Below are 24,109 nucleotides of genomic sequence, written 5' to 3'. Positions count from 1 at the left end.
AATGTTAACCGGTATTGATTATTCATAACACAAACTAATGCTCAGGTATGCACTTCACACATAATTTGAGAAAACGGCAAAGAGATTGCTCAGTAACTCCTCACTTGGCGAAATTGGGAAATCTATGATACTGTTTCGCTAATAATTCAGTTGATATTTAACCACTACTGAACTGATCATCGCTCATATATCGTTTAGATTCCCTAACATTGCACACACTACTTGTTTCCCACTTTAGTAAAGTCTTTACTGATGTCTGTAATGATCTTGAACAGTGGTTTTGGTGGGGTCGTGTCTGTGTTTTCCAGTTCGTCCCTCTTTGGTCACCATACCTGGAGAATAAGTTGTGTAAAACTTGTAACGAGTTAATGTCAGAGGATAGATTTTATCAGCTTTTAGACTTGGAAGATAACTTGAGGCCACTGGTAAGGATACAGGAATGGCATGTCTCTTGCTGCTGGGAGCTGTCAGAAAAACGCTGTTACTCGTTATTTTAACTGAATTTTTAATGGGAGATTGAATGAAAAAAAAACGTCGAGATGATTCAGCATGAGAATCATAAAGTTAACAGACCATTATTTGTTCTATTCACTCTACTAACCGGGCAAAGGCCCACATATGGTCCCTCTGAGATGCTCAACGTTATATCCATGTCTGGTAAAAGAGTTTGGAGTCAGCTGAGTCGCTAGAGACTCCTTTTTCTTGTCCTTTTCCCTCGGCTCTTGTTCACTGTTACTTCCACCGTCACTAACGCTTGAGAGAGGCTTTATTGATAACACCTCACCTGTTAGAGTGTAATAGCTTATCAGCTAATGTTACAGCGATCAAATTGGAATAACAATCAGAACAGATAAGATAACAGTTGGCAGAGGTAGCATTAGTATTACTTCATCACTGCGTAGTAATTCTCCGCAGACCACCTTTTGCAGCCGGACTCATCGCACAAAATTTGTAAATAAATGAGGAAACAGAAAAAGTTTAACTTAAAAGTTGAGGGAATTAGGAACTTAACATGTATTTTATACTCTTAACGTGTATTTTATCACTTGTTTATAGCGTGAAAACTTCGACGTAACGCGCGCGAGATTTTTGCCAGATTTTTGCGAGTTTCGTTTAAATCCCATAGCTAGGCTCACAATATCGTGAGATTCTCCGCGAGATTTCGGCACCCTCTTTCAGCACTACATATTCGGTCGCGCGCTTGCATTTTCATCGCTTTTCAGCGTGTTTATTCACTGTACTGTCTAAGTCTTAAAGGATACTAGTTGTTATAAGATCAAGATTCACAGTGGTTACTATAGTTACCATGGTTACCATTAAAGGAGGTACTATTCCTGGCTATATTCTTTCTCAGAATATACTTGATACTGCCATAGGCATAGTGAATATTTCTTCATTAAAAGTTTGAGAAAGGGTCTCTTCAACTGGAGAACTGACTTATTAATCCTAGCAGGTAATTAACTCTGGATCCTCATCACATTGATTCCATTCTAAATTCTAGCCATAAACAAAACAAACATTACCAGATAACTCCGTTTACAATAATTTGACATGTTCCAGTGTGAACGAGGCCTTCCCCGGACAAATCCTTAAATGCCGGTCTTCTCAGTCTCTTAGTTCTCTAGATGAAGTACGAACAGTATAATCTATCGGATAACGTATATTACAAGGTGCTTTGATGATAATTTTAGTAAAATAATTAATAATTGCCAAAAGAATGACCGCTGACGAGACTCGAACCCGAGACAACTGCTTGACGAGCGCGCCCTCAACCATCGTGCTACGTGAGGCTTACCATAATTACAATATGTAACATAATATAATTCATGAAAATACGCACGTAAATTTTTCGTTATTTATGGATCCAATAACAGTGACATACTTTTCGCTTACAAAGGGATTCGCGAAATCTTTTTAAATAGAAAATAATTTGTGGGGCAAGAAATCTTGCAGGCTGGAGGTGGGGGGGGGGGGGTGGGGAGTACATTTCGTGAAAATCGCACTTCTAGTGCCCTGCAGTTTCTTTTCGTTTAAATCGTAAATTCGCGCGCAAAAATTACACCGGCGCGCCTTCCATTTATGATGAATTAGACGCATACATTATTATAGTAAAGGCTCTTACGGGCATTGTCTGCTCGATACGCTAGGGACCCCAGATACACCTTACTAGACGTATTTTTGACCGTAGAATCGATTGAAAGTGGTTTTAAAATGATTGGACTGATTGTTCTGGGGTAAAATTGCAAAAAACCGATTTTTGGGCCAAAAATAGGCCAAAAAACCATGTTTTTTGATATTTTGAGCAAGTTAATTTTGTTGGTATGTCGGCAAAACTTGCATGAAGATAGCTAAAAGACAGCCGCACAAGATTGTGTAAAAATAAAACAAATCCCTCTATTTGTTCTGAGGTAAAAATCCAAAAAAGTGGTAAAAATTTTGACTTTTTTGCGCGCAATTTATTTTTGGTACTTATATGCTATATTTTGAAAATTTTTAAACTTATATCTTGTAATAACAATTAATTAAAGTATATTTAATATAATTTTGACCAAAAAATTCATGTTTAATGGAACCAAAATTTTAGGTGCGCCGCGCATATTTTCGAATATTTACACCGTGGTATGAAAATCGAGCGCTAAAGCAAATAATGTCATATTTTCACAATAATACCTAGGTTGTTTTTCAGTATTATTGTCGCATTTCGAAACTCCTTTTCACCCTATTTGGTTATCTTTTTGATGTGTAATTTGATTACTAACTATGTTTTCATGTATTCTCTTTGATGTGGAGTACCCATTCATACTATTTCCTATCGTTTTTATCATATGCTTTTTCCTCTAGAGTCGGCTCTATTTGTGACATACCTCTTATCTTCTACATAGTTTATCGTGGTTTGTTGATACTGAATTGGTTTAATTGATACTATACGATTACTTTGTTAGAAATGTATAGTAAGATGTGACGGAATAAGAGAAACTAAAATATTTAAATGGGTTGTGGCCATTTCAAAATATTCGATGAGGTTATATTTTTTAAATTGAAGGTCTTTCACCAAATATGACTTGAATAGTTTTTCGACAAAGTTTTTAGAAGAGCTTTAATGATTTCAAAGAATTAGCAAATTGATTGTACATCTTAGAAGCTACTACAGAGAGGCTACCTACACCAAACATAAATCCGAACATATCTTGCAGATAAGTTGGAGCCAATCCTAGTATGGATTTGTGAGATTTTGTAGTGAGATTTTGAATTCAATCCTCTTCTCTATATCCATTATCCAACCAGTAAAGATTGATCAGTTCATCCTCAAGATGGTAATGTTTATATTGCCTATCAACAGCTTTGGCTACGGCATTTTGTAGTAACTGGACCTGATAGGATACAAGGATACAAGGATACAAGGATACATTTATTGAGTTCCAAAAGTGGTAATCCTGAAATAAACATTGACATCATTGGCAAGTAATGGCCTCAAAAATTATGGTCCCTTCAAGATCAAAATCAATAATAATGTTTAAATTTAGATAAGTAGGAATAATAATTTTAGCCAGTCTCGCCTCTAGTTATACTCTCTACAAGCTGACTATCTTATTGTTCCTAATACTATGAAACTTGTCAGGCTCTGTAGTTCGTTTCAGTCTCAGTTCTTCTACAAGCTTTTTATAAGCTTTTCGTTCCGTGGCAGTCCTATCAGGGCAGATGTAAACTGAGCTGTTCCCCTCCTTTGAGCGTAGTGTACTGGTGTTTCTGATCTCTGGTGTTGCATGGTCAGAACTGCTCAATGTGAACTTTACTGGTCTGGATACATTTTCTTTCGGAGCTCCAATACAGCAGCAGTCCCTGACTAAAGGCTTCTCACTAATTTCATTCAGAACCTCCTCAACATTACTCAGCAGTTGCTCGTTCTCTGATTCTGATAGACCATAAATGATTACGTTCTTGCTTCACTCAATCTGGTTTTCTACTTTTTTAACTGCAGCGTGGATCTTCTTCGGGGCGAAAGCAGGATTGATGCTTTTTCTAACGACTGAAGAGTAGCTTTTCATCTCCGTTTGCACGGTATTCTGCATTGATTTGAGCTGTTTGTTGCTTCTTTCAATAGCCTTATTCTGAAGATCGATGATAATACTCTGATCTGAAATCTTCTCACTTTTCAACTTGTCAATTTCTTCTGCAAGAGGTATCGCCTTCCTTAGCCAGGTGATACTGAACTGGTCCAATATACAACAAACAGTTTCCAAGCATTCGCATGGTTTCTCTTTCGTTACTGATCTCTTGTTCATCAAATTGCAAGATTGAATTTCCTCGTACATTTTCTTGTTGATTTCACTACAAATCTCATCTAAAACACTCCCTGGCTTTTAATAGTAGGCACAAACATTACTAATGTTTTATGAGCGATTTCCACACCATCTCATTGAGCAATACTATATTAAACCGAAAGACTTTAATTTGAGTTTTAGAATTATTTATATTAGTTTTAGAATCATGTACATTAGCTGCAGATAGTATTTAAACGGGTGGGCAACAATTGACCCCCCGACAATTGACCCCCGACAATTAGCCCCCCGACAATATAATTTAATACAATTAACCCTAACCCTAACCCTTATCCTAACCCTAACCCTAACCCTAACCCTAACCCTAACCCTAACCCTAACCCTAACCCTAACCCTAACCCTAACCCTAACCCTAACCCTAACCCTAACCCTAACCCTAACCCTAACCCTAACCCTAACCCTAACCCTAACCCTAACCCTAACCCTTTACTGACCCTGACCCTTTACTGACCCTGACCCTTTACTGACCCTGACCCTTTACTGACCCTGACCCTTTACTGACCCTGACCCTGACCCTGACCCTTTACTGACCCTGACCCTGACCCTGACCCTGACCCTTTACTGACCCTGACCCTGACCCTGACCCTGACCCTGACCCTGACCCTGACCCTGACCCTGACCCTGACCCTGACCCTGACCCTGACCCTGACCCTGACCCTGAGGCCTGACCCTGACCCTGACCCTGACCCTGACCCTGACCCTGACCCTGACCCTGACCCTGACCCTGACCCTGACCCTGACCCTGACCCTGACCCTGACCCTGACCCTGACCCTGAGGCCTGACCTGAGGCCTGACCCTGAGGCCTGACCCTGAGGCCTGACCCTGAGGCCTGACCCTGAGGCCTGACCCTGAGGCCTGACCCTGAGGCCTGACCCTGAGGCCTGACCCTGAGGCCTGACCCTGAGGCCTGAGGCCTGACCCTGACCCTGACCCTGACCCTGACCCTGACCCTGACCCTGACCCTGACCCTGACCCTGACCCTGACCCTGACCCTGACCCTGACCCTGACCCTGACCCTGACCCTGACCCTGACCCTGACCCTGACCCTGACCCTGACCCTGACCCTGACCCTGACCCTGACCCTGACCCTGACCCTGACCCTGACCCTGACCCTGACCCTGACCCTGACCCTGAGGCCTGACCCTGACCCTGACCCTGAGGCCTGACCCTGACCCTGACCCTGACCCTGACCCTGACCCTGACCCTGACCCTGACCCTGACCCTGACCCTGACCCTGACCCTGACCCTGACCCTGACCCTGACCCTGAGGCCTGACCTTGAGGCCTGACCCTGAGGCCTGACCCTGAGGCCTGACCCTGAGGCCTGACCCTGAGGCCTGACCCTGAGGCCTGACCCTGAGGCCTGACCCTGAGGCCTGACCCTGAGGCCTGACCCTGAGGCCTGAGGCCTGACCCTGACCCTGACCCTGACCCTGACCCTGACCCTGACCCTGACCCTGACCCTGACCCTGACCCTGACCCTGACCCTGACCCTGACCCTGACCCTGACCCTGAGCCTGACCCTGACCCTGACCCTGACCCTGACCCTGACCCTGACCCTGACCCTGACCCTGACCCTGACCCTGACCCTGACCCTGACCCTGAGGCCTGACCCTGACCCTGACCCTGACCCTGACCCTGACCCTGACCCTGACCCTGACCCTGAGGCCTGACCCTGACCCTGACCCTGACCCTGAGGCCTGACCCTGAGGCCTGACCCTGAGGCCTGAGGCCTGACCCTGAGGCCTGACCCTGAGGCCTGACCCTGAGGCCTGAGGCCTGACCCTGACCCTGACCCTGACCCTGACCCTGACCCTGACCCTGACCCTGACCCTGACCCTGACCCTGACCCTGACCCTGACCCTGACCCTGACCCTGACCCTGACCCTGACCCTGACCCTGACCCTGACCCTGACCCTGACCCTGAGGCCTGACCCTGACCCTGACCCTGACCCTGACCCTGACCCTGACCCTGACCCTGAACCTGACCCTGACCCTGACCCTGACCCTGAGGCCTGACCCTGAGGCCTGACCCTGAGGCCTGAGGCCTGACCCTGAGCCCTGACCCTGAGCCTGACCCTGACCCTGACCCTGACCCTGACCCTGACCCTGACCCTGACCCTGACCCTGACCCTGACCCTGACCCTGACCCTGACCCTGACCCTGACCCTGACCCTGACCCTGACCCTGACCCTGACCCTGACCCTGGCCCTGACCCTGACCCAATCAATTGATCCCTGTGTAATTACATGGGGGGTCAATTGTCAGGGGGTCACTTGTCGGGGGGTCAATTTTCGGGCGGTCAATTGTTGGGGGGTCAATTGTCGGGCGGTCAATTGTCGTACTAAGCCCTAAATTTCGTGACAATTGACCCCAGTGTAATTACATAGGGGGTCAATTGTCGGGGGTCAATTGTCGTACTAAACCCTAGATTTCGAGACAATTGACCCCAGTTTAACTACCTAGGGGGTCAATTGTCGGGAAGTCAATTGTCAGGGGGTCAATTGTCGCGGTACCTATTTAAACATCCAGTTCTTTGTCCTCAAGAAATAATTTCTCGGTCGGTTGACGAAGGTTTTGACTTAATCTGAAGAACAGAAATATGTTCATATTTTCATCAGCTGCTATGAAGATATCATGAACACTATCTTAATAACAAGTGAAATATGATCTCTTTTGTAAGCATATTGTCCAGGACAATTGAGGTCATCATTACATGCTCATTGCTCCTGTAGCCTTCTCTTTTAATTAGTTTTCCCAAGGTTTGACACTGGTCTGTAGTTTTTCAAGACATCTGGAAAATGATCTTCATCGATTGGGGATAACTGGTGTGATGTAAAAAAATAATTGTGGCTTATGATACCAGGGAAATATAGGTGTCAGCTAAACCCTCGATTTTATGTTTAAATACATTGTATTTATCATAAATATCATATCATATATATATACAGTTACACTGTGTAGTGTTATCCTTTATTAAATAATTGTGGACACTGGCTGATAATCAGTGAAGGCAGAATCGTGGATTATACCTGATAACTACTGGTGGTGTTATGGCTATTAGAGGGTTGTTAGAGGACTGGGCTATTACCGTAACAGCTGGCTACTAACCTGGTGTTAGAGGGTTGTTAAGATTTTTGGGAGCACAGATACTTAATAGTAATATATCTTGTCTGGATGTTTGAACTTTTCGATTTGTATCTCGAAAGTTATGTTTAACTTCCCCACGCAGTGTTTTAAATGTATGATATTGAAAGATGTATAATGTCATTATTTTATAGCTCCTCAAAGGATATTGTTCTTATCCACGTAGGAATCAAGTGCTCATTTTGATTGAGGTGGCAATTTGAAGTTGCAGCCCAAGATTTTATTGATTTTAATGTGGTCTATTCTTGATAAAAATATATTGCGCTACTCTTCGTTTAAACTACTTTAGCTTTAAACTGTTTAGGAGATGATTTGAAGCGGTGCTACAATCTACAGTGGTCGGTGGACAAGTGTGATGGACACCAGAGCCAGATGCTTTAGTTCACACTATGACTGTGACTGATGTACCTCTGCAACAAACTGACTGTCTTACTTGTAACCTGGTTAGTTAATATTAGTTATTCTTAATTGTGTACCTTCAAGCTTTCCTCCACAATTACAACCAACTTAGAAGCAATGATTTATTGTCAGTATTTTTTATTATTGAACAGACTGAGCCTTGTGCTCGTATTACCTTAGGGCCAATAAATTTGGTTGACAATAAATTTGGTCACCATAATTTTGAAAATTTTTAGTCTACAACAATTTTAGTCACATTTTTCGACTTTTTGAAACCATTTTCCATTCCATTTATTTGATTTTTCCATTATTCACAATTAAGAATGATTTCACAAACGTCGTAAGCATTACTTTAAAGTACAGGGGATCTTCGATATTATGCAGGTTTGGTGGGATTAAATTCTAAAATCAAGGTCTTATAACTCGATAACACGTTGCCATGGCCCCATAGCAACCACAATCAGTGCCCTAGCAACCGAGGCAAATTTGGTTGATTTACCTAACTAATCCTTGGTACTGTTTCACAATTTTAATCATCGTCAATTCACTAGCTCACTGTTTATGCAGGTCTTTCCAAAGTAAATTCCAAGGAAAAAGTTATGGTTTGGTGTGCCATCAGCCATATAGGACCATGGAATAAATTGCCCATATTTCTTCGAGAAAAACATAACTCAAAATTAGCCATTAAACCTTAGAACTACCAATAACTTTTCACAAAATCAAGTTTAGACAAGTCATTTGTCTAAACTGCAGTTTACTTTTGTAGTAGCTGATCCTAGTCGGCAATCCTAGTGGATAAAGAGTTATTCAAAAGTACATCCTTGCAATATTTTTGAACACCCTGTAGTCTGTACGCTCCGAAATCTGATTTAATACTTCAACTCTGATATCATCTAGTGCAATGCGATATGCTAATATTTGATTGTAGGAGACTCTCACTTCGTCCCCAAAAATGAAATATGATGGACCCACTCACAAGAGCGAAAAAAGATACACATTACTGTAATGTTTATAAAACACTTTTATGTGCTCGTGCAATGTGTTTATTTTCAAAAACTGTAACATCGCTCAATCAAAGCCTTATCAGCACAACACGCACAATCACATAATATATCATCAACTTGATCTCAGCGCATCATAATAACAACCACTCACAAGGACTGTTACCGCTCACTTCAGACACACACACACACACCCACTACACAGTACCACACACAGCCTGCACAGAGCTCAGCAATCAATTCTAAACGGCTAGCTGATTTTGATAAAATAACATCGTGATCCGGCGTGATCAATTATTTTAATTGAAGTACAACGGCTGCACCCCTGACTTTTTAACTAAAGATAAGAGACGTATATATTAGGACATTTGTAATCTGATAAAATTTAAAGTTTTGGTGTGTGAATTAAAGCTTGGTGTGAGAATTAGTGTGGAAATAAAAGAGATATTTATTTTATTACCTATATCATATATCTTAATTAAGTGACAGTATTATTATTTTAACTACAGATTATATTATTTCAGTTAGTATCGACATGAATGTTACGATTGCAGTTTTATTTATTTTTATATTATATTGTATTCAATAAACCGGTTTCAAAGCCCTTTAGTGTGGCCCTCGGGTCTTTAAAACATAATAGGTGAGGTCACGTGGTACCGACATGCTTCAGAGGACAGAAAGAGACTCAGAATTTTAACCACAAGTCTAGATTCTTTTCATAAATATAGACTTGTGGTTACAATTCTGAGTGTTTCATACTATTATATCACAGAATTATCCTGCTGTTGAAATATTGACAGAAAGGAAAGGTGTTTAGAAGTCGAATTGCTACAACTTCAGAATTCAGATTGCATAACAATTGTATAACTTCAGATTGGAGGACGGTCTAGGGAAGGATAAAGGAATTAAGCTTACTTCACAGCTATACTCTACAAAAGTACCTTCAGCGAATAAGACGTCAACATCCATCTTGTTTATATCAATGATTGTGGACATTACTTTTGTATTCTTTGTAATTTAATTCTCTGACGTTGTATTCTCTTAATACATTGCGTTTGCTAAAATTCTTGTGTGTAAGCTTTAGAACTCTAGATGTCAAACACAGATTTACGGCCAAGTGTCAACCCGGGGTTTGAAGCACGTTATACCAGTTTCAACTTTTATCAGACTGATCCATCGATTTCAGCTATGACATTTTTAGTTCTGATTAAACAAATGGTTTTTATTACATTGTTAATTACATTAAAATACAGTTTGATGTTTAAAACGGGGCATATGAAAGTTTTTTATCTTGTAAAACCTCGCCTAATCGACGAAGTTACAGTCAGATCGAAAATTAGAAATAGCTTATTTTTTAAAGCAGCTGAAAGTGCTATTTTCAGAACCTGGTGGATATTAGTCTAAAGATTCGTTGGAATTTATTACACTGACCATGACATAAGATCCAAATTCCAAACTGGGTGTTAGGGAAATGCGGCGGACTAAATCACTAAATGTTATTTTACATCTTCCCCGTCACTGATCACTGTCACATTTAAAGCTGCAAATGGTGTATTTGTTATGCCAACTAACACCAGAACAAACAGAGAACTTGTTAAAGTTCAAATTTAGCCCCGTAAAACTCAATGTATGTTATGTAACGGCTAATGTAATGTTCTTACAGGATCGTTGACATATTACGTAATCACGTCCTGAACAACGTTTAATTTGACCCCCCCCCCCCCCCCTCTCGGTGATTCCGTATTATGTGAACGACCGCTAATATGCTTACATCGAGGTAGTGCTTACTGATTTATAGCAACATTTATCATAGCAGCTTGTTTTTAAATCACTGTTTCTTATGATACAAGTTTCGTTACCATTCGTATCACACATAGTAATAAATTACGTATAGTAGTATTACTCGTCGGGAAAAACCCTGGTTCTTTTTGTAGTAATTGTGCGGAACGCGCTTGCGCCGAATCAAAAATATGTGTGAAAGTTTTTCTTGCGCGCATTTACTGTGACATAATGTGTCACGTGACAATCTGAAACTTTGAATAGTCATAACACCAAGAGATAGGCAACAGAGGTAAATCTGGCTACGTAATATCGTCAAGTAGGTATCTAGGAGTTTTGTGAATATTTTGAAATCAAATTCGAGCGGGTATTTTGTGATTTAGCGAGGTGCGCGGAAAAAAGCAAATAACCGTCAGCACATGGCTATACAGCCTCCATAGTGGCATCTGAGATCGGCTATCGATGCGGCACTACTTACTAGTCCTTTAAACGATCATCCCAGGAGCCTAGGGGCTCCAGCAGAAGAGTGCCTTATTTGCCCGTAAGAGCCTCTACTATTAGCAGCGAGTGTGTCAAACGGACGGTCACTCGCGCCGCGCGCAATGCAACAACGACTAATTGCAAATTATATTTCATTATCAATTTAAACTTTAGTTTTCCAAATTTGGCAATAATTGTCATTGAAAAATACAAGTGGTCATTTCATAAACGATTAAATTTTTATTTAATGGATCCACTGTTCGTAATTAATGATTGACGGTAGTTTATTTTATTTGCTCATGACAAATACAAAATATACCGTTCAGTGTTGATAATTATGGTATTGGTATGATTAATATATAAGTATAATTCTTACGCTACACTAGTATATGGTATGCTTAATAGAGTTTTGGTCATTAACATTGGTTGGAGAAAAAATTGAAATAAGACATTACATTAGAAATTTTTTTAAAAATGTTATGTAATTCTAGTCAAGTAGTCAAGCCGCGCATCCAAGCTTTATCCAAATTGCAAACTTTGTAAACGTTTGCGGAGTAAATATTTTCGTTTTGAGAATTAAAACTGAGTTTAAGGTTACTTGTTATTGAGTCATGCAATGCACGTAAGCTGGTATCTTTAATTGTTGAATTGTAATCGATTACCGCTGGCACTCGCTGACTTTAAAATGTTCAACCAACCCGCAAGTAGCAACCAGAGAATAGAGGTAAGACCTTTCGTCTAGACACTTGATGATATTTGTTGTAGCTATCTCGTTTGATAAGTGATAATAATGGGAATAATAATCTTTTATTCACCGAATAATTTTTGCAGTGAAGACAGGGTAACTACTCAATTACTATTTTTGTCCAGGTGAATTGATCTGAAAAACAATGCCGTCCAGAATGCAGCATTCCTAAAATATGGTTGCTAAAATATGGACTTATAATCTACGGCAGTGGTAAGGGCTCCTAATTTGCTTGAAACATGACCCGTTCAAATCAAAATAGAAGTCTGCTGTGTAATTATACTATATATCAATGATAAATATTTGTCAGAATGTGATGAAGAGTATAAGTGGAAATGTTTTCTTCTCAAGATGAACTACTATACATTCTGACGTTATGGGATAATAACACAACAGTCCTGTTCGCTCTCTCCGATCCCTTTTGCTAGGTGAGTTAGTTTGTAATCTAAGTACAGAGTATTAAATTTTGGGCAATTGTACTAGAAACTAGTCGAAAGCATTCAAAATGTAAAATCAGCTATAATATCCATGTAATCAAATTGAGGAAGCATAAGAGCGTTTACAAACATTTTTCTATATTTCAGTGGAAGTATGTAGTTTTTTAAAACCTAGATTATAATAATGCTCCTATTCTCCTAGTAACATGATCTTACATAATCAATATTATATGGTCCTGAAAGTTTAACAGGTTGTCTATTACCAGACCTAGGTATTTCTGGGATTTATGTGAAGACTGCCATGTTCCAAATCAAGAGGGATCGACAGTCCATCAAGATTAGGACATTTGTCGAATACTATGAATGAGGATTTTGAAACATTTAATCTCAGCTTGTTAATTCTAAGCCATTCATATAAAATCTTTATACTACTTCTACTACATTGTCAGACGAGCCTCAAGTGATATTATCAAAATATAGTGCACTGTCATCTGCAAATAAACAAGCAGTAGACTGTTCTGCTAATCTATTGTTATGTAGTAAATGGACATACATTTTCAAAATTGAAACATGAGATCACAACTCAATATAGGATGATAATCTATTTGATGAATATATAATAGCATTAAACTTTCCCTTGATAACAAATAAAATAGTCAGATTTTCGTTTTACAGGATATTCAAGTAACAGTTCATCATTCATATGCAATGATTGATCAATACCGAAATATATAAACTTACTCTTTGTTAGCCTTTTTACGTGTATTTCTTGAAGGTTTTAATGGCTTCTATCTCTTAGAGTCTTAGGTTGAGTTAGGTGGGCCTGATCTGTCTTTGGCAGACACAATAAGCATAGCTAAGCACACCTTTCTTTGAGAATTTACATCTCCCGCCACATCTGTTGTCGATATCTTTGTTCTTACAGAAACATGTGACCAACATGAACATATTGGACTGGTCTTTGACGAAAGACCGGTAATCTTGGGATGTGTCCCCTTTACAATAGAGTGCGATGTTGGTGGCAAGTCAAATATATAATCAATATTACTATATTGATAGGCTCTCAACATGTCAAATGTGACAAACTCTGTTGTAAGCTTTAAAAACTTTCACCAAGTATTCCTCAAATTTCTTGATCTGAGCTTCATTTAGTTCTACTCAAAGCCTTCAAGGTACATTTCCGGAATCGCCTTTAAGGCTGACAATTTGGTACCTATTCTTGACTGAGTTTCACACCCAGTGCCAATTTGGGCTGCGAGTAACACTTTCATCAATGGTCGTGGCATCCTACGTTATAACTTATACCGATCAGTTGTTTTAAAGTGCAAAAGTCAGAACTTTCTCTATAAGTTTTTTATCGGAGTTATTGCTAGTACATAGTGCTTGTAATGTATAATGTATATTGTGCTTGTATACATGGGTAAAAATGGGGTCTGACCTAATAACTCGTACACCTGAAGTCTGTAGACATTAAAATCGTGCTCTACCCACTCAATGTGATGATTTTGACCATTTTTATGGCCAAGATGAGCGCTTAGCTATCATCAGAAGCTGAGATATCTTGTAATAAGTAAATTAACTACTACTCGCAAGAGCCTAAAATTACATTTTGACCTTATAACTCCACAACCTAAGGTCTGCAGACTTTAAAACCATGATCTACCCCACTCAATGTGATGATTCTGACCATTTGTATGCCAAAGATGAGCCCTTAGCTCCCATTAGAAGCTGAGATATCTTGTAATAAGTACATACATTTCGGCTCGCGAGAGCCTAAAGTTACGTTTTGACCTAATAATTCAACAACCTGAAGTCTGTAGACTTTAAAACCATGATCTACCCCACTCAATGTGATGATTCTGACCATTTGTATGCCAAAGATGAGCCCTTAGCTCCCATTAGAAGCTGAGATATCTTGTAATAAGTACATAAATTTCGGCTCGCGAGAGCCTTAAGTTACGTTTTGACCTAATAGTTCAACAACCTGAAGTCTGTAGACTTTAAAACCATGATTTACCCCACTCGATGTGATGATTCTGACCATTTGTATGCCAAAGATGAGCCCTTTACTCCCATCAGAAGCTGAGATCATATCATGAAATAAGTGTGATAATTGTTACTCGCGAGAGCGTACGCGTAGAAGGGCGTGGTCACATAACTCATCAACCTTAAGCGTGAGGACTTTGAAACCAGGTTCTACCCCCTAAATGTGATGATTCTGGTCATTTTCATACCCATTTTGCATTGATCTCCTTTCTCCAATCAGAAATTGAGATATGTGGGTTTATATATCGCGAAAGTGCCAAAAAAGGCGTGGTCAATTGCGCAAAACTGCCTCATATTCAGAAAGCCTCGTATTCAGAAAGTCTACCCAAGCCAAATTTGTTCCTTGGGGCCGTTCCAGGTCTCGAACCTCGGGGCGGAAGAATATTCTCAACTCCTTGATTATTCCTAAATCCAAACTGATGGTTGGTGAGCAGGAGAGTGAGAATTAACCCACATATCAGGGACACGAATGACTACTCCAGGATTTAAGAAACTAAACTTTCAACACTGAAAACATTCAGATTCTTGCCAAATATATTTCGATTGTAGTCATCTCCAGTGACATTGAACCTAAAAAATGTTAAAAGGTTAGTGAAACTAAGAATCCGAAAAAGGTAAAAAGATCATATTAAGGTTTATGGAATATAGGTAATCCAAAGGGATTGACAGTATTAAGGCCAAAAGGTCTAAGAGAATTAAGCAAATGTATGTAGTTATTTTCTTTTACTTCAAGTGTACTGGGACTGCAATTCTCTAAAATAAAAGTTATAAAAGTTTCATTAAAATCTGTATGTATAATGTACTCCTAAACCGTAGTCAATCAAGTGAACTCCTAGGCTATACTCATCACTAGTAATATCAAATGTTCTACCATCAATGATTTCATAAAATTTGGACCTGTGTCCGTCCATCCTTTTATGCAAGCTATTAATAGTCCTACCCACATAGTTTTTCTTACAAATCGAACACTGTACAAGATAGATGATGTTATAGGTCTTGCAACAACCAGGGGCTGATTTGATCTTTTTGCCATTTGATGTGATGGAGTCCTTACTCATGATCATTTTACAACACTTGCAGTTTCTTCTGTGACAGGGTTCAGTTTTACCATGTTTAGCACCTAAGGCAAGCTGTTTAGATGTAACGAGGCGAGATCTAAGCGTAGATCCCGTTTTCTTCACAAACTGAAACAGTCTATTTTTTCCTTTCGGTGCTGTGGTGGAGTTTGTGGCTTGCTGACTCTCACTTTCACTAAAACTACGAGTTCGTCTCAAGTGACCTTCGTATTTCTGGACAACATTCACCAAGTCATTGTCACTTCCATAACTGGTTGGTGAGCAGTTTATTTGTTTCAATGTTCTCGGTAAGCTGTTGGTTAACAAAGTATTCTATACATTTCCCAAGTAAGGGGAGTATGGAATATGGATATTGGTCGATAAGTATTTGGATCATTAGGGTCCCCGTTCTACTCGCCATGTTCACTAAAAGTAACCAGTTTTTATGTACCTAGTTCGCACCATGCCATGGTCACTAAAAGTTACCAGTTTTGGTGTACTTTACTTGTCATTTTCACCCCAAAGTTACCTATTTGGTTACCAGTTTTAGTGTAGCTTACTCGCTAATTTCACCAGAAGTTACCAGTTTTGAGGTATCTCATTCGCCATATCTAACAAAATTTCCCAATTTTAATGTACTTTACTCGCCATGTTCACCAAAAGTTACCATTTTCCATGTACCTTACTCATCATGTTCACCAAAAATTGCCTGTTTGATGTTACTTGCTGATTTCACCACATTATGAAGTTCAGAAAGAAATATTATTCCTCAATTAACACTATATCTCACTAGGGTGGAGACGTGACTGTAGTAGTTATGATGCGGAACAAGGAACGAGACTACGAGAGGGAGAAGAGGAGGGCCCCGTTGATATGGTGAGCCTGAACCACATGACCCACCATGCCACTCTCTCCCTCGAAAGATGGTCACCAGTACTTTCCCAACCAGCCCGCCCCTCTGATAAGCAGCAGTGTGTGAGAGAACGGAGCGCCAGTACTCAGTCTGTGGAGGCCATGCACATGGTCTGTGACGAAGAGGAACCTGTGACCAGGCAACCAGAACAACATGTTGCCCGGCAACCATAACAAAGACCCTCTGAACAACCTGCCCGGCCCGCTTGGACAGAGCAGGTAACTGCCCTTGTTAAATAACACTTTTGCGGGTTTATATCAGGGGGGGGGGGGGGGGGGGGTACCAATGGCATAAAATGGCATACGTTTTATGGCATAAATGGAAATTTTTATTGTCCAATTCTCCATTATGCAATTTATGTCATTGGTACCCCCCCCCCCCCCCCCGAAATATCCCCTCAGAGATATTTCGGTTTTTTACCATGTCAAACACGGGAGCTTTGAGCACTTTTAGGAGAATATTCATTTTCGTTCATTTCGGTTCATTCCATGAAACTGGGTAATTTTACGCGACTTTTGATGACTCGTGAGCCTAGCTTATAAGTATAACTATATCCATCTTAGAAAATCGAATGGAGGCTTAACCCAATTCCCAGCACTTAAATACAGCAAACACTTCGATGTCCCAATGTCCCAAATTCATGGAAACTGATGGATTTATCTTCTGAAACTAGCAAATTTCAAGATTTTCGTGTTGAAAAAAAATTTGTTTAGCCACACTTTGACAGAAAGGCTGGCGCGCGCACAATTTATAACTGCACACGCGTTCGCTTGGTTTATGAAGAGGATTTTGGAATATGTTTTGGTGGTGAAATAGGTAGTACCTGTCCTAAACCATCATAAAAATCAAGTTTCGACCTCTCAACCCACTCAAGCCATTCCCAGGGGCCACGCCCATCCCAAAATAGCTGAAATCCAGGTAAAATCAAGATTGAAAATCTTTACCCCCGTATGCGATTTATGTTCCGGGGTAAGGTGGCCCATGTTTTAGTATAAAATGGGTACTGACTATCCCAAACCATCAAAAAAACCAAGTTTACACCTCTCAAACCACTCAGGCCACTCCCAGGGGCCACGCCCATCCCAAAATAGCTGAAATCCAGGATTAAAAATCTTTACCCCCGTATGCGATTTATGTTCCGGGGTAGGTGGCCCATGTTTTAGTATAAAAATGGGTACTGCCTATCCCAAACCATCATAAAAACCAAGTTTCGGCCTCTCAAACCACTCAGGCCACTCCCAGGGGCCACGCCCATCCCAAAATAGCTGAAATCCAGGTCAAATCCTGTCTGAGAATCTTTACCCCCGCGCCGTATGCGATTTATGTTCCGGGGTAGGTGGCCCATATTTTAGTATAAAAATGGGTACTGCCTATCCCAAACCATCATAAAAACCAAGTTTCCACCTCTCAAACCACTCAGGCCACGCCCACCCCAAAATAGCTGAAATCCATGTCAAATCCCATACAAATCCAGACTGAGAATCTTTACCCCCGTATGCGATTTATGTTCCGGGGTAGGTGGTCCATGTTTTAGTATAAAAATGGGTACTGCCTATCCCAAACCATTAAAAAACCAAGTTTCGACCTATCAAACCACTCAGGCCACTCCCAGGGGCCACGCCCATCCCAAAATAGCTGAAATCCAGGCCAAATCCCATACAAATCCAGACTGAGAATCTTTACCCCCGTATGCGATTTATGTTCCAGGGTAGGTGGCCCATGTTTTAGCATAAAAATGGGTACTGCCTATCCGAAACCATCATAAAAATCAAGTTTCGACCTCCCAACCCACTCAGGCCACTCTCAGGGGCCACGCCCATCCCAAAATTACTGAAATCCAGGTAAAATCCAGACCGAGAATCTTTACCCCTGTGATGCTTTTTGTTCCGGAGTAGGTGGCACATGTTTTAGTGTTTAAATAGGTAGTACTTGTCCCAAACCATCATAAAAATTAAGTTTCGACTTCTCAACCCACTCAGGCCACTCCTAGGGGCCACGCCCATCCCAAAATTACTGAAATTCAGGTAAAATCCAGACCGAGAATCTTTACCCATTGTAGTGATTTTATGTTCCGGGGTAGGTGGAACTCAGGCCATATCCATTCTAAAATTACTGAATTCAAGGTGAAATGAAAATAGCTAAAATCTGGAAACCCCTACCCCTGTAATCGTTTTTATATGAGACTTTTTAAGACAATTCAATTTCTTTCAGATTGGGAGTTGCAGTGAAGTTCTGCCAAAGATTTTCTACGATGAGATAAGAATACCTAGACCTTACCTCTCGAACAATTCTCTGATATCAGATCAAAATGTTAATTTGTTTTTATGTGAGATTAGAACCTTAAATTAAAATGTTTTATTTTTCAAAGAAAATGAAAATTTGCCCTCACTCCTAATTTCCTTGTTTCACTTGTCCTTGTCTCTTCCAACCGGATATTATCCAACTATGAGTACAAAATGACTTGAACTTACTATTAACAAAATGATACCTCCACATGGTTGTTCTAACAAGTCATCCTACGGTTAGCCATTTTTATTGTATTACCACTAAAAAGTTGTTTAAATACTTGTTTCGGATAAAAAATGTGAATATGGGTCTGGGTCGGTTTCGAACTCGATTCGAGTCTCGGGTGATCATGTGAAGACATTACGCTTAGCGAACTTAGCTGTTAATTAGATACTCAAGGTACAATTTTAACTATCAAATTGACGTGCTCGCGCACTCCCTGCGCAAAGTTATTCTTCGACAGTACACATTTTTAGCCATTTTGGGGCGATTGCGCGGCACGAAAGCTTTAAACCTTCATAACTCTACCCAGGAACAGTCCCTAGAACTGATTAAGGTTGTGATCTCCGAGTCTGAGTGTGTACTTTAAGATGATATATGATTTGTCATACCTGCGTCCACACAGGAGAATCACAAATGGGTATAGTCGCGAACGCAAAGAAACCGCAGGGTGTCAAAATCCAATCTCATCGCACTTTTTTTAGAATCTTGATAGGGGTAGCCAACATTTGTTTCATTTTTCATGGGCAATGATTATGAACATTGAGCACACTCCCTATACTATTATGTATTACTAAGGGAGGGGGCCGGGGGGTAAAATTGGCCAAAATCTTGCTGACGTCATATGTGAATGCTCCCTAATCGCATGAAAAACAAATATATAAAACCCGATAATTAAGCTACTAAATGTAAAGATAGTGACCTGTGTATTTATCGTACTGGATGTTTGCCAAACATTCCCCCGGTTTTCTGGATTTATTCACTTCAAATAAAATGTCCAGATCTCTATTTGGCATTGGGTATCGGGGACCAGCTGACGCTGACCTAGAGGATGCGTTGCCATTGGTTACTGATTGCTTAGCACTGTTCCCGGCCCCGGACTTGGAAGAAGTTCTGAGGTATGATCTGTCGTAGTGAAACTGATATTCTGAAGGCTCACAAGGGTGCCTCATTTTGTTAAATGTTAAAAGCACAACTGAAGCAAAAATACGATATTCGATTTTTAAGCAACTGACTTTAACAACAGCAAAGCAACCTCTCACAGTCCCACACTTGTAACCGTAGAAGTATAGCTCGGTGACACAAACTAAAATGTGATTAGGTTACCCTGGCAACGGTGTAGCATGTTAGCATATTAATATGATTATTAAGTTATTGATATGATGTATTAAGCTAAATCTTTCTGTTCTGAAATTGTACCTTTAGCTGTGATACAAATACAATCTGGGATGGGAGGCACTTTAAGGCAGGGGTTAAAGAGGCAAGGAGACACTTCTGCCAACCGTTTTCAAATATAAACTTCCTTGGTTTCCTTACTGGGCGGCGCTCAGCCTGTCAAACCGCCAAATCTCTATTCGATTATGAACATAAATATTATAGCCTGGGGTCCCCAGGTAATGGTTTCCTGGACCAAAACTTCACTGTTCACTGTTTTGTGAATTTTGTCCAGCGACCAATAAATGAGGATGGTAAAAGACTATACTGAGGTACAGGAAGCCTGGTTCCTGGAGAAAGCTTCCGAAGAAAGCCAAGCAAATAAACAATCACCGAGGCACTAAGCAGGGGAAGCAAGGAGGTAGAGAATCATACATTATATTAATCATTAAAACACACCATTTGAATATTTGCATTATTAGAAATAAACATAATTATAAAGTTATAACTAGGTACTATATACCTATGTCCTATAGTATATAAATCGTGTTTCAGTAGCCAGTAGCTCAGTCCTAACGGCTAACAACTCAACTCAAGCTCTGATTCAGTAGACAAGCAACAGGACAGTTAGACGAAACTTGTTCTCCAGCCACCATTTCATTAGGTATAAAAGAGAATGAATTCCCACAGGTCATTTTGTAGAACGCGAACCGATTTACTTTAACGTATCTATCAAAGCACTCCCCTTTCAACGGATTTGTATACATCACTTCTCCACCCATCCGTATCTGGACCACACCCCCAGCAAGAGAGAAGGTCCACGGCTCCTCAAGTCCGCCTTTGATCCTCGCCTCTTTCAGAGCTGGAGGTGTTTGGCACCTCACACACCCCGACAAATATATCCCTTTCACGTTCCACTGAAACTGACCAAGCTGCTCCCCCTCCTCGTTATAGAGAATAACTGTATCTAGTTCCTTTCTTCTTCTCCCTGGTGTGGAGTGGACCTCAATTCCGTTGTTGGAGTTGAAGAGGTCTTGTTTGACGGTACAATCGATACTGGAACAATACCCACACTCAGCAGTCCAACAGTTACAGGTCGGGTATTGGTCTGCGGGAGTGTGAGTTTAATCTTAACGTTAAGAAACACTTATTAATATCAGTACTACTTATTTTCATCAGTCACCTGGTCTACTGACAGTAGACCAGGTGACTGATGAAAATAAGTTTATTAATTAAAGTGATGATAACAGTTACAGATCTGTCATCTGCCCGGTGCCACAAAAGTTCTGATACTTGTATAAAGACTAAGGGGTCGTTCACATCTTACGTAATCATTGAGGCGTGGTGGGAGGGGGTTTCTAAATAAAAACGCTTGTGTAGTTTCAACATAGTAGCTATGTGTAAAGCTGATTACGGAGGGGGATGGGGGTTAATAATTACCATAGGAGCAGTCATCCTCTGATGTTGATCCGACTGCAGATACTAATCCGTTCGGGCATGGTGTACATGCAGAATCTTCATTCCCACTAAAAGTATTTTCAGAGCATTGCTCACATCCTTTTTTTGTACTGAAGCTTCCAGCCTTGCACAAATTAGCTGCGATGTTCGATAGTTTAATATTTTGCTTAATATAAAATAGTCAACAATTTACTCAAAAACAAAGTACACTTACATTATCGCATAACTGCAACATTTAGACATTTCTCATGATATCCAATATACATGCAGCATTAAAGTTACAATTGTGAAATATTAGATTATAAAGTTTAGCCGGAGCCATCAGGGCCACTTTTATTCTTACCATCCTTTTTGCCTTTCCCTTTATTCTTTTTTCCTTTCTTTTTGCTCTTCTTTTTTTCTTTTTTGGTCCCTGTTACATTTACAATGTTACCAGCTTCAAACAAAGATAGAAATGATTAAAAAAAACTGAACGAATGAAGAATTTCATTGAAGACCCTAATACACTTAAAAATACTTCTCAAATTAAGTGAAAAGGAACCCTCAAATAGACGGTTAAATCATAAAATCATAAATACCATTTTCTTTTTCCCCTTTGTCTTTTTTCTTTCTTTCTTTCTTCTCTTTTTTCCCTTTTTTCTTTTTGTCCTTCATAGCCTTTTTCTTGGCCTTCTTTGATAAATCGTCAATATCTTCTTCGCCTTTTCTCGGAATATTGATAATAATTATCTAAAATCAATACAACTAGTTGCAATAAAGAGCTATTTAATCATTCTTCTTCAATTCTCAGCTTTCAATACTACTTATGTCCTTATGCTTTTATTTCATGTTTTTCAAATGATTGTAGTATTTATAATATAAATTTTGTACTGCAACTGGTATGAGGCATGAAACAAATTTCCAGACATCAACTTTTAAACCTTCTTCCGTTTCTCCCTCCTGATCTACTTCAGAAACATCTTCCTCGTCATCTTCTGTCTCATCTGAGGGATGCACCTTCAAGTTCAAATACCAAGCTTATTTGACAACGGTTCCGTTCGTAAGATCACGTATATAAAAACGATTTGACCAGATGTGTTTCATTCGGCTCGATATAAAGTAATCGTAAATATTTTCACTATACGAAGCAACCTGAAAGAGAAAAATAATCATATTGTACGTCAAATAAAGAAATAAGAAGCAGTTATAGGATAGAATATGTAATTATGTGTAAAATAGAACTATACCACCGCCAGACATTATATAACTAAATTAGTGAGCTTGTAATACCGAGTATAACATTGTCTGGAAGAGGAGTGGAAGTATGAGCGTAGGTGAAGGAGGTGGAGTAGGTGGAGCTCGGCAGATGTTCAATATCAGCATGAGTTAGAGTTGTTAGAATTGTTGGAGGCGTGTACTCCTCTGAAAGACAAACTAATTTAATAAAGAGACAGAATAGAGACAGAGAGCTGACTGAGTAGATGCTTCACGGTAAACTTCTGGAGTTTACTGTCTCAGGCGGTATGATACTATCCATTCATTCGTAATTAAGAGAAAATATGTGGGTTTTAACCAGGTAGTCCATCTGTACGTAGCTAAGTTTTTGCACAACTTTTTCAAATTCGACAAAAAACTAATGTTATCAACAGGTATTAATTTAATGGGACTCTAGAAGTGTGAATTAACAACGACAAAAAAGATCCCCTTCTTATTTAGCCTGAGTAAAGATAACCAAATTAAACGTTTCATTGAACATAACACTGAAATAAAATAAGTGAACCTGTAGTTCCTGGTAGTAACAGCGACAGGGAAATTACCGACCAAATAAAAAACAACATGGTAATTGGTCACAGGCTAAGAGCAAAAGATCAATTTAACATTTTGTTCGGTCCGAGAATAATGAATAAAATCAATAGGCTGATCAACGTTTGCATAAAAATAAAATGATACGCTGAAACATTAATCCGATTTACATTTCTGATGCAGTTCTGTGTCGCCTCTTTGGTCTCATTAGATCAGAAACTCTTCCGGAATCTTTGCACCTTGACGTTTCATTTCATTCGTCTATTTCTAGGCCCTAAAATCGGACATAATATTGTTGGCTATTATATATTGTATGGGATAACTGGGGATTCATATATAAACGTTTGTAAGTTTTCAATTTTAGGCAATGAAAATCGAATTTAGCAGGGACATAAAATTAGTCTAACGCTGACGAGGAGACAAAATACATATGTCTTGTTCCAATGCTTTTTATTGCAGGCTCGGAATATATTCAACATTGCCATTATTTATCACAAAAAGCCCGCTAGCTGGTCATAATCAGTTATGTTCTAATTTCTCTTAATCATCTAGTTCTGAACTATGTAGTGTAAACAGTTATATGGATTTTATTTGACAATGACAACAGCTTTGACTGAATTTCTCACCTGCAACCAATTAGTTAGTATTAAATATAGACCCCATTTGACATGATCGAGGTGCTGGAGGTTTGATTTCGGTCAGAGGAAGATCACAGCAGAAAGCTAAAGAAAAAAAAATTAAAATTCGTATTTTCCAATTTCTGTCCCACTTTTAAATATGAAAATTTCTGGACACACATTTGACAGATTGGATGAAATTTTTGCCCACAGACCAATAAGTCAGTTAATTGATGATGGTATGAAACCA

At 39.8% G+C, this 24,109-nt stretch overlaps 2 protein-coding genes and 2 long non-coding RNA genes across 4 annotated transcripts; 2 read left to right on the top strand and 2 right to left on the bottom strand.

Moving 5' to 3' along the window:
- Window positions 1–159: 159 nt before the first annotated feature.
- On the bottom strand, window positions 160–19,912 carry LOC134822418 (uncharacterized). Its single transcript, XM_063833470.1, has 3 exons — window positions 19,551–19,912; window positions 602–784; window positions 160–332 (listed from the first exon to the last, which is right to left on the bottom strand). Exons 1-3 carry the CDS (start codon window positions 19,798–19,800, stop codon window positions 247–249), a joined length of 519 nt encoding a protein of 172 aa, XP_063689540.1. The 5' UTR covers window positions 19,801–19,912; the 3' UTR covers window positions 160–246.
- Window positions 7,767–10,045, top strand: LOC134822211 (uncharacterized). Its single transcript, XR_010161153.1, has 2 exons — window positions 7,767–7,930; window positions 9,761–10,045. It is a non-coding gene; the product is annotated as an uncharacterized LOC134822211 (long non-coding RNA).
- LOC134822255 (uncharacterized) lies at window positions 11,788–18,642 on the top strand. The gene is made up of 5 exons (XR_010161155.1): window positions 11,788–11,870; window positions 12,017–12,104; window positions 12,202–12,319; window positions 16,223–16,560; window positions 18,554–18,642. It is a non-coding gene; the product is annotated as an uncharacterized LOC134822255 (long non-coding RNA).
- A 568-nt stretch (window positions 19,913–20,480) lies between the features above and the next one.
- Window positions 20,481–23,407, bottom strand: LOC134821880 (uncharacterized). Its single transcript, XM_063832688.1, has 7 exons — window positions 23,220–23,407; window positions 22,730–22,861; window positions 22,381–22,443; window positions 22,039–22,161; window positions 21,804–21,872; window positions 21,443–21,598; window positions 20,481–21,110 (listed from the first exon to the last, which is right to left on the bottom strand). The coding sequence occupies exons 1-7, from the start codon at window positions 23,275–23,277 to the stop codon at window positions 20,590–20,592; spliced, it is 1,122 nt and encodes a 373-aa protein (XP_063688758.1). The 5' UTR covers window positions 23,278–23,407; the 3' UTR covers window positions 20,481–20,589.
- Window positions 23,408–24,109: the final 702 nt, after the last annotated feature.

Source organism: Bolinopsis microptera, chromosome 10 (genome assembly GCF_026151205.1).
Source record: "Bolinopsis microptera isolate Bmic1 chromosome 10, MBARI_Bmic_1.0, whole genome shotgun sequence".
In the NCBI taxonomy this organism is placed as follows: domain Eukaryota; kingdom Metazoa; phylum Ctenophora; class Tentaculata; order Lobata; family Bolinopsidae; genus Bolinopsis; species Bolinopsis microptera.
Note: the sequence above shows the minus strand (reverse complement) of the source record. Positions and strands in the feature narration are given on the sequence as shown.

Excerpts from the sequence above, each read along its gene's own strand:
- LOC134821880 (XM_063832688.1), bottom strand. The coding sequence starts at position 23,277 with ATGTTGTTTTTTATTTGGTCGGTAATTTCCCTGTCGCTGTTACTACCA. Across the intron at positions 22,862-23,219 it reads GTTACTACCAGGAACTACAG|AGGAGTACACGCCTCCAACA; the intron begins GTTCACTTATTT and ends TTTGTCTTTCAG. Across the intron at positions 22,444-22,729 it reads TCCAGACAATGTTATACTCG|ATGAGACAGAAGATGACGAG; the intron begins GTATTACAAGCT and ends TGCATCCCTCAG.
- LOC134822418 (XM_063833470.1), bottom strand. The coding sequence starts at position 19,800 with ATGAGGCACCCTTGTGAGCCTTCAGAATATCAGTTTCACTACGACAGA. Across the intron at positions 785-19,550 it reads CCAGTACGATAAATACACAG|GTGAGGTGTTATCAATAAAG; the intron begins GTCACTATCTTT and ends ACACTCTAACAG. Across the intron at positions 333-601 it reads CATATGTGGGCCTTTGCCCG|GTATGGTGACCAAAGAGGGA; the intron begins GTTAGTAGAGTG and ends CTTATTCTCCAG.